This window comes from Aythya ferina (assembly GCF_964211825.1).
Source record: "Aythya ferina genome assembly, chromosome: 3".
Lineage (NCBI taxonomy): Eukaryota > Metazoa > Chordata > Aves > Anseriformes > Anatidae > Aythya > Aythya ferina.
The window spans coordinates 59,635,294-59,651,802 of record NC_140298.1 but is presented as its reverse complement, the minus strand read 5'-3'; the positions used below and the strand labels follow the sequence as shown (position 1 = coordinate 59,651,802).

The 16,509-nt window shown below is 37.5% G+C and overlaps 1 protein-coding gene across 1 annotated transcript in view; it reads left to right on the top strand.

The window, feature by feature from the left end:
• The window catches only part of UBE3D (ubiquitin protein ligase E3D), an 81,773-nt gene that overhangs the window by 4,298 nt on the left and 60,966 nt on the right, over positions 1–16,509 (top strand). The window contains exons 4-8 of the mRNA XM_084515636.1: positions 2,797–3,028; positions 9,411–9,480; positions 12,027–12,096; positions 12,953–13,061; positions 16,229–16,398. Coding sequence (XP_084371762.1) covers positions 2,797–3,028; positions 9,411–9,480; positions 12,027–12,096; positions 12,953–13,061; positions 16,229–16,398 — 651 coding nt within the window. The remainder of the gene's footprint in view (positions 1–2,796; positions 3,029–9,410; positions 9,481–12,026; positions 12,097–12,952; positions 13,062–16,228; positions 16,399–16,509) is intronic.

Sequence of the window (16,509 nt, the reverse complement as noted above, 5' to 3'; positions counted from 1 at the left end):
GATTGCAGGGGAATTCATCTAATTACATTCTAATTAATGAATGAAGATGTCTGCTCTTAAAGAAATTCAGTTGGATCTTTTTTCTTTCTCTTCATCTCTGATTGATCAAAAGGGTTATGTGTTTAATTTTGCTTCAATTTTACTTTCAGCTTCTGAATTTTTAATAGACAGGATGATATTACTGACTGCTTGGATATCAGTTAATAACGATGCTAGAGAGTGTTTTTTCTAATCTAGTCTTAAAAGGATCTCTTTGGCCAAATCCAAGCCCAACTAAGAATGACATCTGTGTGGCAGTTGTCTTAGACTAGTACCTAACTTTTATTTTTTTTTTAAATTAAGTTCATTACCTTGGCTTCCTCTGTTTGGAGACTGAGCTATCTCCAGAGGGACATTCGGCTTGACTTTATTAGATCCTTCCAGAAGAAGAAAGTGTCTCTTGGTTTCCCTCTGACTATATGGCTATCTTAAAGAAGAAACATAGCTGTTATTAAGGGTTAGTTTGGGGAGATGACTCCCTAAGTTAGCCAGGTTTTATCATTATACTTACCAGCCCTAAGAGGGTCAGTACCTAGTAAACTTCAGGCTTCTTTTTTGTTGTTGTTGTTTTTGTTTTTTCCTGGAAAGCTAATTTCACGCAAGAGTTACATTTTTCCAATGTGGGGACCCAGGTGGTGACCCAGAATATGGCTTCCCACCTAGGAATGGTGAAAGACTAAAATAAACTGGAAATGCTGTGTTTTCTGTGTAACTTAGAGGTAGGAAGAACCTGGTTAGGAACTTCTGGTGGTTGGAGTACCTGCTTTTGTTTGGCAAGAACTCAGGTCTTCACGAAGTTTCAAAGGGATGTACTCTAGCTTTTGAGAGTAAAGAAAGGGTAATGGAAAGAAACTAGACAGTATTGGTTTGCAGCTTAAAGTAATCTTTTTTTTTTTTTTTTTTTTTTTTTTTCTGTAACACTTGAAAAAGTATTGCAGAATAATATCAGCTCCTTTTTTTTTTTTTTTTTTTTTCCCTGTGGTAATATAAAGAACAGTACATGGGAATGTAGACCTTTTTCATTTTGAGTCCAGGCATTGGCACTAACTGCACAGAACTGGGAAGAATAATCAGTCTATAGACCTAGAGCAGAATAAAGGCTGTACCAGAGCAGAATCATGATATCTCAAACAATAGGTAAGACTACAGAGAGTGAAGGTGGTGATTAGTGCCAGGAGCTGACCTTACTAGTAATGCTAAAGCTGGGCCAGAGGACCAGTTATTCCAACTTTCATCTGCAGATGGGGCAAGCACAGTTTAAAATGAATTGAGTATCTATGAAGAAGGAAGTTTTTTATGAAAGGTTTTGCTTTCACCCACGCAAGAATACAAAAGGTGCAATAAACTATGATGGGAAGAACTGGCATCTTTAGAAAAGGATTGTCTGTGAGCTGCAAGAAAGAGAGGGTATTTAACTAGCTATGGTTTTGTGATTATTTGTAAAATAGCAACATGAATGAAGTGGTGTCTGCAAGTTTTTAATTAAGTGTGGAATCAAAAAACTATATGTAATTATATATATATGTTTTGGGCAATAGCAAATGAAATATGGGAACAAAAGGCAAATGTCTGAAGAAACTAATATCAGAGATCACAGCAAAGAAACTAACAGCAGAGAGCGCAGCACTGCAGCTAACAGTGCATCTACAAAATTGTTGGAGGAGTGCACAGAGTTAAAAATGTTGTATTTTGGCAAAGAGGCAGGTTTTTATCCTAGTGCAATAGTTCTCTATAAAATGTAAACTAAAGCAAATGTGTAAATATGTGGACAGTATCCATCAGTGTTTCTGCACTCTTAATAAAATCTCATGTGGAGGGACCAGAGAATGTTTATGAGAACTATAGGCAGGAAAGTACTGACCACTGACTCATAATGACCAAGACTGTATTTACATAGCATATATAAATATATTTATATGTATGTATTTAAATGTATACATTATATATTAGTAGTATATACATTTCTATGTATGTATTTATATTTATATATGTATTTACATGCATATATTCTAGTTTTCAGAGTGTGTTTTACAGCTTAAAACAGTCGTTCCAAATCTTGGCTTTTAAAATTCTGTGACAATGTGGGTAACCAAAGAAAGTATGTGGAGAAAAACACTGGTAAAGAAAGCAAAGCATGGTATCACCTTTAGCAGACTCCTTGGTCCATATCTCTAACAAGGAGAAGTTTTGTTTTCTGCTGTGTGACTTTTGGAATTTGAATCTGAATCTAAATTAAGATCACATTATTATTTTTTTTTTTTTTTTTTTTTAATGAATATGCTCTGTGATATTTTTGTCAGGATTTAGCTTTGTTTTGAAGTCTGGTATCTGACTTTAAGGGGCTTCAAGTACATGCTCCCTTGCTATGACAGCAATTTTTTTATATGAACATTTGGTACAAGCAAACTTCATAAGTAGTAATAATAAAAATAATCACAATCTCCATTGTTAACATTTTTTCATGAGCGAGTAGATCTGTTTGATTTCTACCATCTGGGGGGTTATGCGAAGCTCTACTATATAATCTTTGGAGATTCACCCTTGGGAAATGCTTCATCACAAACTTGGCAGGGAACACTCAGCCATTGCTTTCTCAGAATTCATCCAAAGAAAGTACCTTTGACTGAAAGTAGAGTCACACACTACCTTTTGGGGAAAATGCCATGCTTTTTTCTTTCCTTCTTGTAAAGAACTCGCGTGTTAGCATCTTATAAAAGAATGTAATATATTGAAATATCTTTTCTTCTTCCCTCTCAGGAAATTTCTCCGAGTTCTTCCTCTACCAAGTGAAAACTGGAGTGCTTTAGTTGAAGAGTGGTGTTGTCACCCTAACCCCTTTGCCAAAAGCACTTTGCACCCTCAGCTTGATGACTGTTTTCTTGGAGACACTTTTTTTCTGTTGAATTCAGAAAATGAATCGCATGTCCCTGAACCTCCCATATGCTGCTCGGAGACCGGCCATCACGCTTCTCAGAATGGCTCTACCTTGGTAAAGTAGTTTGTTCTAATAATTCTTACAGGAATGTATTTGGACTTTTTCCTTGTAAAATGCCTTTTTGTCACTGGCTCATTTAGCTTACATGTATTATGGGGATGTTTTGAAGGTCATAAAGAGTTGTTGACATTCGTCTGCATAGAAGCCAGAAAATATTCTAAGCTGTTTTCTAAAGCATGCACCATGTCTTGATGTTGACCTAGATATGCAAGAAAATCTTTTCCTTATAAACTGAATTAAAAAATGTTTAATGATATAGTTCTGAAACCAAGTGTTTCCCCCTCAAAATATCCTGAGTATAGTAAATCAGCATTTATTATGATTGTAACTGTAATAGGTTAGGCATTTGTCAAGGGGCAGTGGAACAAATAACAAGGGGGAAACTGGAGAAACACTGCTTTTTTTCTCTCAAAATATTACTGGATACATAACCATAATTACGATCAAAAGACTCTTTTTATTTTATTTTTTTAAACTTCAGAAAGACTTGGAAAATCAGAATGTGTTTTGGGTTCAGATGTGGCTTTCATATTCTAAGAATAGACTAAGGAGATTGAGTTTGACTGCTCTGCCTAGTGAAAGAGACCTGCCACCCCAGGCTATAACTGTTGATGATGACTTTTCTAAAGTGTTCTAAAGGAGAAGATTATATCCATCTGAGTCTCTAGGATTAGGGCTAACATTTGGCTTAGAAACATCAAAATGTGTTGGGGGAAAAAAATAATAGGAACACTGATGTTTCAATAGTGGGATGAGGAAATAAAATGCAGTGCTTTCCTCATCTTGGAAATCTAGCACTTGTATAAAAGTTGGAGCTACAACTTCTTCCACCAGAACAGCATCCATAAGCTTATTTCATCAAAGCTGGCATTTTCATAAAATCTTTTCTGCTAATGTACAGCTTGTCTGTAATTATGCTGACAAAGATTGGTCCTGCAGATATCATCTTTGTTTTCACCATACCACGTATTAAACCTGGTTGTTGAAATCCTTCAGCAGTTACAGGAACCATTGCTGACTTGACAATGTCTGTGTCTAACAGCTGATGACTTGCTGTGTAGAGATTCCCAACATCAAACTTTTAATCTGCTGAGAGTAACACCGGAGGCCCTAATTCTAGTTCGCTGCTGCTGTTTACCATCATGAGGGATTTGTATTATCCCCAGTTAAATCACCAGGATTCTAGCAGTTCAATTGTTGCTGGTGTGATGCGTCCAAGCGAGCCATCTGTTTGGGGAACAGTTCTGTCCTGCTGTCCGTGTCTGCAAGTCTTGCAGCTGTGGTCTCTTTGGTTTTGTGTTCCATTGTTCTTTGAAAAGCAGAGGCTGGGGAGGGGAATGTAAGAACTGATATCCTGAAGGGATACCAGCACGGGAAAAGGAGATTAATCTGGATTAACTCTTGGAGTTATTTGACAATTGAAGTTATTTCTTCTAAGTATTCTTAAGAAGGCAGCTGAGTAGAAGATTCTGAATTTCCAAGAGGACAATGCCTTCTGCCGCAGGTCCCCAAAATTAATTATCTCACATTTTAATAGTGTCAAAAGAGACCAGAGAACAATGGGAACAAAGATGGGAAGAGGCAGGGTGCATGGAATTCATATTGCAGCCCAAGGAAAGTGCAGTGGTCTGCCCAACACGCTTTTTAAATTTGAGAGAATTGATTTAAAGGGAAGGGCCAAGGAAGGGTTGTTTCTGAGGCAGAAACATGATGAAAAGGATGTGGGACAAAAATGTTTTTGGGATATGGGACAAAAATGTTTTTGAGATATGGGTCAAACCAGGATAATAGTGGAACATTGGAACGTGGGAGGAGGCCATTTTCTGTCAGAGACACACAATGCTAGTTTAATATGATGGATTTTCACATTTGCTTTCTTAAATTTGTCCTGAAGTTGAGAATTCTTTCCTTGTTTGTGTCAGATCCTTCTTTCTACATCTTTCACACTTGTGCTGAATTCTAATTTCTGTGTTTGCTTATTTCTAGCATCATTCGATTGCCAAGCAAATGAGCAGAACTGTAAGATCAAGCAGAAGCTGGACTAATAAGGAAAAAAAACACTCATACTGAAACAGAAAATTCTTCCATTATATGAGAGTAATAGAAAGTTACAGGCAAGATAGATTGCTATTGGCATAAATGTTCTCATTTTAGAGAATATTGTTGCAGTCTACCCCAGTACGAAAGTTCTTTTTTAATTGCATTGCAGTTCTTTGGAAAGTGTTTGCAACTGACCAAAATAGCAGGAATATACCAGAGAAGCTTAAACAAACTCTTGCAGCCTCCTGTGGGACCAAGACAGCATCCTTCCATTGCAAACATATTTCTCACATCTATTAGTCTTCCAATGTAACATAGTTTTTAAATGTCACATGGTTCTGCAGCATCCTAATAGTATCTCTTGGGGAAAATATTTTCCCTGATGCCATAGGGATCCTTAGGAACAGAAACAGAAAATACTAGGCTGGTGATCCACCTCCATCTGCAGATTGCCAGCAGCTGTAAGTTGTCAAATAGATGTATTGACTTAATTAGTCTGGCTAAAACTGTCACGTTTTCTGTTGAAGTATGATACAATGAGTTAGTGGTGTTTTATAGGTACAGTACTGCCCAGTTCCCAGCTAGCACCTGTAACTGTAGTCAGAAAAAAACATTGAAGTTGTAGCTTTCAAAGAAGTACTGTATATACACACTGTGCAGTATTTGTATCATCCTCAAATACTGGTTTTTACAAAAAAAGTTTCTTTATCCTTGCTCTTCCCATTAAGCAAGTAATTTTACTGCATATGTTTGAGGGCAGGAAATGGGATAACTGTATATATATGAACCAGATGTTTTTTTCTGATCTCTGTAACAAGGGAAGATGTAGCTCTCTGAAGCCTTCACAGAGGCTGTAGGGCTCTCCCTTGAGCTTTTACTTTGATTCCTGTTTTGTGGGGATGGGAAATTTGCCATCACAATGTACTTAGTTTGAGAGAGAGAGAGCAGAGAATCAGGACTTTCTGATCACAAGTTCAGATTCTGTGAGCCACTTCTTATTTTTTATGGAGCTACAGCAGTTCTTCCTGTTCATTTTGGCATTTGCATAGTACAAGTTAGAGAACTCTTGATAGGCATTACTAGCATCAAATCCTTCATTTCTGATTGACCTATAGCATGACTCTGAGAAAGATGTCCAGTACTGATTAGTACTTCAAATGATGGAAACTTTATCATTTTCCTTGATAAGCTGTTTCAGTGATTAATCATCGTGACTCTTTGCTGCCTTCTTATTAAATTAAACATACTAAGAATTGCAATTCTGTATCTCTTTTCCTTTCTAATATATATTTATTTTCCAGAAAATATTTTTGTAAGAGTTTTCCAAACTGTTTTCCAACTTTTTAACACTCAGATACATTATGGAAATAATCACATTGCTAATTCTGGGTAGTTATATTCTATTATTACCCTTATCAGCAATTCAGTTGCTCATGCATTCAGAAATTATATTTGCCCTTTGTTCTGTACCATCTCATTAATAACCCATGTTTGGTTAGCTACCATTGTCTGGTTTATTTTGGTTTTTTTTGCTGTCTTTTGCTATTTTAATGTGTACTGTTAGACTAAGCATAACTTAATGAGCCAGATTGGTGAGTATAAGTCATCTGTCTCCTTTGTATACCTCTCCACTCTCACTAAGGCAGGAAGTACTGACACCTCTCCACAGAGCATCGCTGCTCTAATCACAGACCACGTGTCCCCCAAGGCCCCTGAATTGGAATTGATTAAATAATGATGCATTATTCAGTGTTGACATGGGTAATTGAACTTGGAAGCCTGTATAGTCTGAAAGTCCCTGATCCAGGTTCTGAAGACAACCTGTAGTGGACACACCTCAAAACTTGCCTTTGTACGATGAAAAGTGTCCCTAGGACTATTGCATATATTTTATGTATCTCTTTATTATTATTATTATTATTATTATTATTATTATTATTATTATTATTATTATTATTTTGTGATGTGATAGGTCACAGGGCACCACTTTGTGTTCTGGATGTTAGTCCAACAGAGCTATCTGGCATCACATTTTAAAAATTGAATATTGAAGAGTATGATGGTGGTGGTGAGTAAAATCTGTACTCCCCAGGAAGTGCACATGTATTCACTCAAATCAGCAGGCAGGTCCCTTCGATAGCTCAGCTGGTAGAGCGGAGGACTGTAGAGGTGCTGCCTGCAGGAATCCTTAGGTCGCTGGTTCGATTCCGGCTCGAAGGAGACAGCTCAAATTTTGAGCCAGCAGTGTGCTCAGGTTGCCAAGAAGGCCCAACAGCCTCCTGGCTTGTATAAGAAACAGTGTGGCCAAAGGGCTAGGGAAATGATCGTCCCCTGTACTTGGCTCTGGTGAGGCCGCACCTCGAGTACTGTGTTCAGTTTTGGGCCCCTCGCTACAAGAGGAGCGGCTGAGGGAGCTGGGCTTGTTCAGCCTGGAGAAAAGGAGGCTCAGGGGCGACCTTATCGCTCTTTACAGATACCTTAAAGGGGACTGTAGCGAGGTGGGGGTTGGCCTGTTCTCCCACGTGCCTGGTGACAGGACGAGGGGGAATGGGCTTAAGTTGAGCCAGGGGAGTTTTAGGTTGGATGTTAGGAAGAACTTCTTTACCGAAAGGGTTGTTAGACACTGGAACAGGCTGCCCAGGGAAGTGGTGGAGTCACCATCCCTGGAAGTCTTTAAAAGACGTTTAGATGTAGAGCTTAGGGATATGGTTTATTGGAGGACTTGTTAGTGTTAGGTCAGAGGTTGGACTCAGTAATCTTGGAGGTCTCTTCCAACCTAGATGATTTTGTGAATCTATGAGAACTGTGGCTCTCTTTTGCACAGGTCACAGAAAAAGGCAAATGCAGAGTTCTTCCCCTAAACTAGTTTAATTTATGCTAAATTTAGATATTTTTGTAGACTTACATTGCTGTATGATTTCTTAAGTTGATAGTGATTTGTCTGGACTTTATCAAGCCTATAAGATTAATAGTTAACTACATATGGGTATGTTTATGCACTATAAAGTTGTTTATACAAAGACCACAAGTTAAAATCTGGTTTGTCTTCTTATTATGTTCCCGGGATTTTAAGTTTCAGAAGGGTTTATTAAGTCAGGAACATCACTGTGTTTGCTTGAATGTGTTGCTTCCAGACCACAGCCATACCGAAGTACAGCCAGGTTAATAACCCAACACAGAACCAGTTCTGGAGTTCCTGCTTTGTGTTAAAGCAGGAATTGTGCTTGTATCTTTCTCCTGATACTGAATTTAAGTATGAACACTGGAATTAATAGGAGTGTTACTAGGTCAGATCACAGGTTGATCCAGAAATGAAATCTTTTTCAATGGGCAGTAATAGATGTGTAACAGTACAGCATGTATTGAGGGTTGTTTCTGCAGGTGTAGAGAATTGTCTAATGAGGTGTTATTATCCATGATTTTTGTATTTTTGTATTCTTGATGAATATTGTTCTCAGAGTTTTTGAAGACTTTTTTTGAACATATGTATACTTGTAGCATAAAAAATATTTTCCTGTGGTGAGGACTGAGCTATGTTGTGCCTTATTGTGCCTTGTCCCTTCTTATTGTTTGATTCAAACCAGATTATAATTTCACAACATGAGTTAATGACTATTAGATAACTTTCCACTGTTCAGCTTTTCCTCAATGTTTGTGGCTTTATACATCTCAGTGATGACACTCAGTTTTCTGCCTTTCATGCTTTCTCCTATTATGTGCATTCAGCCCACATATGGGAACTGTTCTGTACTTCTTACAATTAATTGTTTTCAGTACATTTTTGACTTGAATTGAAGGAGAGGGATTGTTTGAGAAGTGAATCCATCACACCTTTCTGGAATATCGTATGTTATGTTCTTTAATTCTTTCCTAGTAACTCTGCATACTCTGGGGACCTTTTCTGCTTTTTGCTGAAGTGGGATTCCTATAAACCTGTCCACAGTGACTAGAACTTTTTCCTGAGTGGTGTTAGTCACATTACAGCATAATATTTTGTGTATATATTTAGCAATATTTCTTGTATGCATTATTTTGCCCTTATCAAAGTTGAATTTACTTCATCACTTTGTCACTTGGTATTATGAGATTCTCCTGTTATCTATTAAAGGCTGTGCTGTGTGATCAGTAATATTGCCAGATTTTAAGATTAATGTGAAACTTGCAAGCATGTAGAAGGCTGTAATAGTCAATGCACATCTTTGTATACGTAAATTTAAAGATAGCAAACTAAAGTACAATGTAAACTATATACTCTGGAGAGTATGTTAAAGTTTCTTTTTCGTTCCTTTTTCAGAATAACTGAGCAACATTTAAATGACATTTCTTTATCCTACAGAAATCAAAAGAAAATACCAGAGTATTTTGTAAGCGCTGCAAGACCATGCTGGGAGAAACAATATCATCAGGTATGGCATGTACAGACTAAACTGGACTTGACTGCTTCAGCCAATGAGCACTGAAGGTTAAAAGCACTGGAGAAAAACAGTTTAACAGAAAAATGCAGGGCTGATTCCTGTGTGTTTGTGTTATTCTCTTCTGGAATAGATGAGATTGCTTTCACTGTTAGACCTTGAAAATGATTTACCATGGAGATTTTCCTCATCCTAGTTTCTCTGGCATATTAGTTGCAAAGCTTTGGAAGACAGGAAGAAAGATTCCAGTTTATTAGGAAACCCAGTAATAAAGGAGACCTCAAAAGTTACAGGTTGTTTATTTTGCTATCGTTCCCACTGAATAATGGGAAGGTTAATTCAGAACTTGGTCAGCAAAGAACTAGAAGCTAAAGATACCATTACTAACAGCCAGTCTGGTTTCATGGAAAGGAAATCTTATCAAAGAAACATGTAATATTTCTCATCAACTAATGATGAAATTATGAGATTATTGGTTTAAAAGCTGTCATTATATTGAGTTATTAGGGCTTACCTGAAGTAGTCTAAAGATAAGTCTCTGATGGTCTTTAAAATGCAGTTATTAACAGGAGAGAAGCAATGATAAGGCTGTTACTAGCAGGGTTCTTTCTTTCATTGTCTGCTCTACTGCAACAGTGTGAGTCCAGCTCAGTTCAGAGAATATAAAAACTAAAGAAAATGCAAAGCCTGTTTCAGAAATAAGTCAGGAGGGCGACAGAAGACGGTTACAGAAGGTTCCGATTATCCTGTACAGAGATCTAAAAAGTACAGGCTTTAAGAAAACCACTTTTAAGGTAATGTGTTGGAAACCCCACAAAGCAAACTGTAATACTGCAAAAACAGGGGCTGGAAAAGAGCTTTACGGATTGTCGTGAATAAATGCCTTCACCTAAGCCTTTAGCAACCAGTAGTTGATGTGATTGCAGGAAATGGGAAAAGGGAAATAGCATGTAGACATGCAAAGGAATTGTCCTGGACTTTGTGCATTGCTGAAGTTAGATAGCTTGTCAGTTGTTTCGAGCATGTTTCATTGGTAGTTTAGGAAATTTACAGAGAGTTCAAAGAACAGGCACAAATTAATCAGAGATGTATAGTGAAATCTAGACAGAAGCATTTCTATGAGAAGAGACTAGAGAGCAGGTTTGACTGTCATGCTTTGGTGCTTTCTTATAAGCAAAGATATCAGTGCCTTGCAGATGAAACTGGATTGAGATGGTGTAGCTGTGGAAGCCAGCCCTGGCTTTGCCCAGATCACCCAACTATTGCTACATGCTCGTAGGCTTTTTTTTTTTTGGGGGGAATTCCTACCTTCTACCTCTCTGCAAGCAAACATCCCCTCAATTTCCAAAGCCCATTCAGCAACGGAACCAATTCCTTGCTCAAGATAATAGCTGGAGAGCTAGTATGACCGGCCTGGCTTCTTTTTCTCCTGTCTCTTAGATCTAGGCACAGCATGGAGCAGACTAGTGTTAAGCTTTGAGGTAACATATAATTTCCTAACAGTGAGGATAATTAAAAAAGTATAATACTTATCTGGACAAGGGGTGGGACTGCCAAGCCTTTGGAATCTGTGTAATAGGATTAAGTGTCTTTCTGAAAAGCTTGCTTTCATCCGGTTTTAATGGTGTGTGCAGACAGAGGTCAAATAGGTCAATCCCCTTTACCCTTAAAATTTATGGAATTGATGAATCCTTTTTTGATGTTCACATGTTAAGGCTTAGTGGAATGAATTTATTATTCTGCATACTTGACCTGTTCTGCTTGCTCTCTGGTTAGGCGGTGTTTTAGCCTGGACCCAGAGCTTCAGTGTGATAATCTTTGACCCGACTTTATCGATGAAGGTTAAATTCTGAACTAAATTCTGAACCTCTTCCATTTAGTACTAAAAGGATGTCTTAGTGGAGCTTTTGGGGAACACTTGCATTGAAATTTGGAATGTATGGTTTGTATATTACTGTTAAGTTAGTGCAATTTTGGGGAAGAGGTTCTATTCTACTCTTTGAGCAAAGAAGAAAATTATTCCCTTGTGTGTGCTGTGTGTTATTAAAACTGTCTCTTGTGATTCACTGCAGCATTACTGAGCAGCAGAGGGTACTAAAATACTTACGTAAGCTATGCTGATCTCAGTACTTTAGGAAAGTTCTTTCAATTCATCTTTCAGGTTTGGCTTCGTAGCAGTGCATACTGGGCAAGAGTTAATTGGCACCAGCAAGCATTATTACATAAAACATTTCAGTCCAAGTGGTTTGGCTGTTGCTTACTTTGTTTCAAGTTGATTGTTCCTAGTGTTAAACAGGAATCAATATGAATGACGAATTGCTGATCATGTAATTAGCTCAGAGCAGTTTTCTTTTGGTGTAATGTATGTTTTCTGTTCATGGTTGCTTCTCCTCCCACATACCAAAGCAGGAATTTGATCACCTGCTGAACCTCTTAATTGAATGCTGAACGAAAAATTATAGTATAGTGATACAGTGATTTACAGCTTAATTTTAAAAAGTTTGTTTTTCTGTTGTACTTAAACGTGTTTGTCGTTTCAGATACTATTAAATACTATGTCACAGAGGTGATTGTACAACCATCGGAGGAAAGTTTCAGCACAATACCAAGGTAAAAAAAAAATCAGACAACTTGCTTAGCTTTACATTTTGGAAAGGATGCTAGAAATGTAGGAAAATTCAGTTAATTCACTAATTAAGTATAATAAAGAAGTGCTATCAAGTTTTACATATTCACAGACTTAAGCATTTGAAAGATACTGCGGCCTGTATTCACTCATATAATTGTTTTTCTGTTTGAATGTTTATAACATCAAGAGAGATTGTACACAGTTTGTTGCAGTGTCCCTCTATTCTGACAATAATCCAAAATAAATAGTTAAAAAAAAAAAAAAAAAAAAAAAAACAAGCATTTTAAGTTTTCATGGCATGTGGTGTCAAGTTATGGAAATGGAAGGCTACATGACATAAAGTTAAGTAAAACTTGCAGTGTTTAATTGTGGGGTTTTTGAATTTTCAAGTAATTCAATTTGAAGTTAAGACTAAGATGGTACAGAATTTGATCTAGCTGTCTTCTATTATGCATTAGTCACGGGTCTTTTGTGAATTATATTCAAAATATGTGCATTGTTCTGAACTTTGCTGTGTTTGCATGTGTAAGATATAATAGGGAAAAGCTTTTACTCAGCATTTGACATTTGTTGTCAGTCAAAGTAAAGGATTTGGAGCAATTTAGTCTGCTGATCTGTTTAAAAAAATCTATTAAAAGATTGTGTTGCAGGAAATAAGTGCTCTGGCTGGGGGAGAGACAAAGATAAAGAAGCTACATTTCTCTATAAAAAGTGATTACGGGATGTGGTGGAATTTACAATATGGAGTTTCTCATATACTTGCACTGCATTGGTATGAATGACTTCGACAATGTAGTTGTTATTAAAACAAATAATATGTGCTTAATTCTTAAACAGGTCTCAGTTTGTACAGAGCATGGTTGCTCAGTGTCTTATGGAATTGTCATCTGCTAAAAGCACATTTAGATTCACCATAAAAGGGGATGATGGAAAGATCTATATTCTGGTAGGTTTTTTATCTTAAAAAAAAATTAACGTATGAATTTCATCTCATAAAACACGTTATTTATGCTGTTCATGATTGTATGTGTGAAGAAGAATTAATTCAATTTCTTGTGTTGAAGTAGTTCTGGACAGTTCAGTTCATATAAGAAGCTTTCCTTTTTTTTTTTTTTTTTTTTTTTTTTTTTTTTTTTTCTTCAAATGTAAGCAAATGTACATGCAGAAACTTTCTGATGTGTAGAGTAGTGAAAATACTGCAGATGAACCACAAACAGCACAGTGTTGTGGTTTAACTCTGGCAGGCAGCTATGCTCTATCCAGCAGCTTGCTCACTCTCCCCTAGTGGCTTGGGGAAGAGAAATCAGAAAGCTACAGGTGAGAAAGCTCGTTGGTTGAGATAAAGGCAGTTTGGAGGTAAAGCAAAAGCTGTGTTCACAAGCAAGGCAAAATAGGGAACCTGTTTAATACTTCCCAGTGGCCAGCACATGTTCAGCCACTTCCAGGAAAGCAGGGTTCATCACGGGTAATGGTTTCTTGGGAAAACAAATGCCATCACTCCAACACAAGTGCTCCACCACTCCTTCTTTCCCCCAGCTTTTGCTGCTGAGCAGGACACCACCAGGTGTGGGCCATCCTTTTGGCCAGCCTGGGCCCCCTGCCCTGGCCGTGTCCCCTCACAGCTCCTGGTGCACCCCCAGCCTCCTCGCTGGTGGGGCAGCACAAGGAGCAGGAAAATTCTTGGCTCTGTGCAAGCACTGCTCTGCAGCAATTAAAACATTGGTGTGTTATCAGCATTATTTTCATCCTAAATCCAAAACACAGCAGCAAAACAGGTACTCTGTCCCAGCCAAAAATCAGGACACACAGAAATAACAATGTTTTCTACTCAGAAAAATATAAAAAGCTTTAATTTTGACTTTGTAGTATATATCTCATTTTTCTTGCTCCAGTGTTTCTTATCTGTAATCACTACAAGTTCATCAACTTTTCTAGCATCTTTCACAAATACTTTCTTAGGTCAGCAAGAACTACTAATGTAGTCATTAAATTACATTGCAAAGTGAAGAGCAAAAAATAATAGCCAATTATACATGATGTTCTAATGCTGTTAAACTTGGTTAAGGTTTATATTTAGCTAATAACAGATAATTCCTCAAACTTCTAAGATGGATGGGAATTTGAGTCTGGAATTACTTTAGTACTTGGTATATCCAGAGATATTTTCTTTTAACCACGTATAGGCACAAAATGTAAAATGTTGTGGTAAAGTTTGGAGTAGCTAAATACTAACTCCTGTCTTTCAGTAATGAATCAAAGTTGTTTTTTGGAGTCAAATTCAGCAGTGAGAGGGAAAGGAGTGGGAAGATAATCCAAGAAAATAAATATGACAAAATTGAAAGACCTGTCTGTCAGACACAGATTCATGGACCATGTCTTAGAGGGCCTGAGCAGAACAAGTTTGTATTTGCCAAGTCTGGAGAAGAGGTCATTGAAGCAATCAAGATGTGAGATAACGAGTACCTAAATTACTAATAAAGGTCTGTTAGACTGCAGTTCAGACAAGGACATACTCCGAACAAGCGTTAGAATGCTACTGTCAAAAGTTACATATCAACACTTGTGATATGGGAAGTACTTTCAGGATGACTTCATACATACAAAATCGGATGGCTTGAATACAATTAAATGGATTAATTGCTTTCTCTAAAGCAAGCTACAGAAAAATTTTGACAGCTGTAACTACATTGTTCCCTAGACTCGTTTTAAGGACAGTCACCTTCTGAAAAGCATCCCAGGAGGCTCCTTCAAAGGAAGCTGTTAACAATTTCAAAATTAAGGAACTTGGTTTAATTAAAGCTAAGTGAGGTGGTGGTACTGACCCATGTGTATAGGACATGTCTGTTTCATCAACATTTTTTCCAACACATCTTCAACACTCAGCTTAAAGCACCGTGTGTAATGGCCCTAGCTAGTGAGGTACATTTTGCTGTTCAGGCTGTGAATGTGTTCTGTGAATTACCAGAACAAAATCAAAACAGCCACTTGCTAAGCTAAGTGCAGTTGCTTGTCATTGTTCGGGTGCATATGCTCAAGTGGTTATTCCCTCCAAAACATCTTTATCTCTACATCTCTTTCCTTGTTCACAGAGCTTTCACTGTGCTGTGCTGAGCCTTGGGCTCTGATAAACTGTGACATGTATGACATGTACTGTGTGTCCTGTTAAACGGTGGCTTTTTCCCTTCATGGGGAATGTCATATGTCTGTTACCTGGCATCAGGCAACTTGTTTTACTTGAAGTTGATTAGGTCACGAGAAACAAAAGATTATGGTCTAGTGAGCAGCACTGCGTAAAATCTGTTTTCTGTGATAAATATTTCATACACAAGCATTTTATATTGGCTCAGGACTTGTAAAAATTAATTTCCATTGGTAACTCAGATCACTTCGCTACTCTGGGCTATGAATAAAGGAGAAGCCTGACTTTTTTTGCGCAGTGCTTAGCATCAAAGCCCTGAATCCAGCTTGGAACACTAATACACAATCACACAAATGTTAGATGAAATCAATAAAGTGATGCAAATAGTTCAGATTTCTCAAAATTCTCCCCAGTAAATTTCCCATGAACTGCTGTGAGCAACTACTGGTGAAGAACACCACTCCCCTGATCATATTTCATTAAATTTTATTTTCCAGGTGAGGCTCTGTTACAGCCTTCTGTACATTCCAGCTTTACTTTTAGACCACATTAATTGCTATCTTTTTCTTTGCATGTCTTAGTCCTACCTGGTCATAACTATATGTTTTCTAAAAATCCTTACTTGTTGGCACTTCCAGTGGGCAGCCTTTCAATTTCCTGTCTTAAGCACTCAGTCATTCAACACCATATGCTCTACTAATTCCTTAAAATAAATAAATAAATCTTATTAGTGACTGTGATGTATCAGGCGTCGGTTTTATTAACTCCTGTTTTTCTTCTCCAGAGGCTGAGCAGGCTGTGATAAGTAATAGTGAAAGTAAAATGTCAGCATGTTTGTTAACGCTTTCTTAGGAACTGTCAGAATGTGGCTTTCATATCAGCTGTTCATGGCACATCAGAGTTAGGATGACATCAATTTCAATTTCTTCCTTTACTCTGATCCTAAGTAAAATAAATTATTTCTTCATTTACAGATATGGCTTTTAAATTCTGACACATTGCTGGTGGAGTCTTTAGGAAGTTCCTCCTCCCACAGTGTTTTTACGCTGTTTGGAGATACTTTCCTGCCTAACTCTGGAGCAGTGGGGACGTGGAATGCTGTCAAAGTTCTTTACCAGCCATGCATTAAGAGCAGGAATAAAGAGTAAGTATAGCCTTTTCTGGCCTCAGGTCCTAATCTTTGTTTCGTTTTGCTTTTTAGGTGAGCAATATTTCTTTGAAGTTCTTTGGACAATCTATTAATCACACAGGTGTA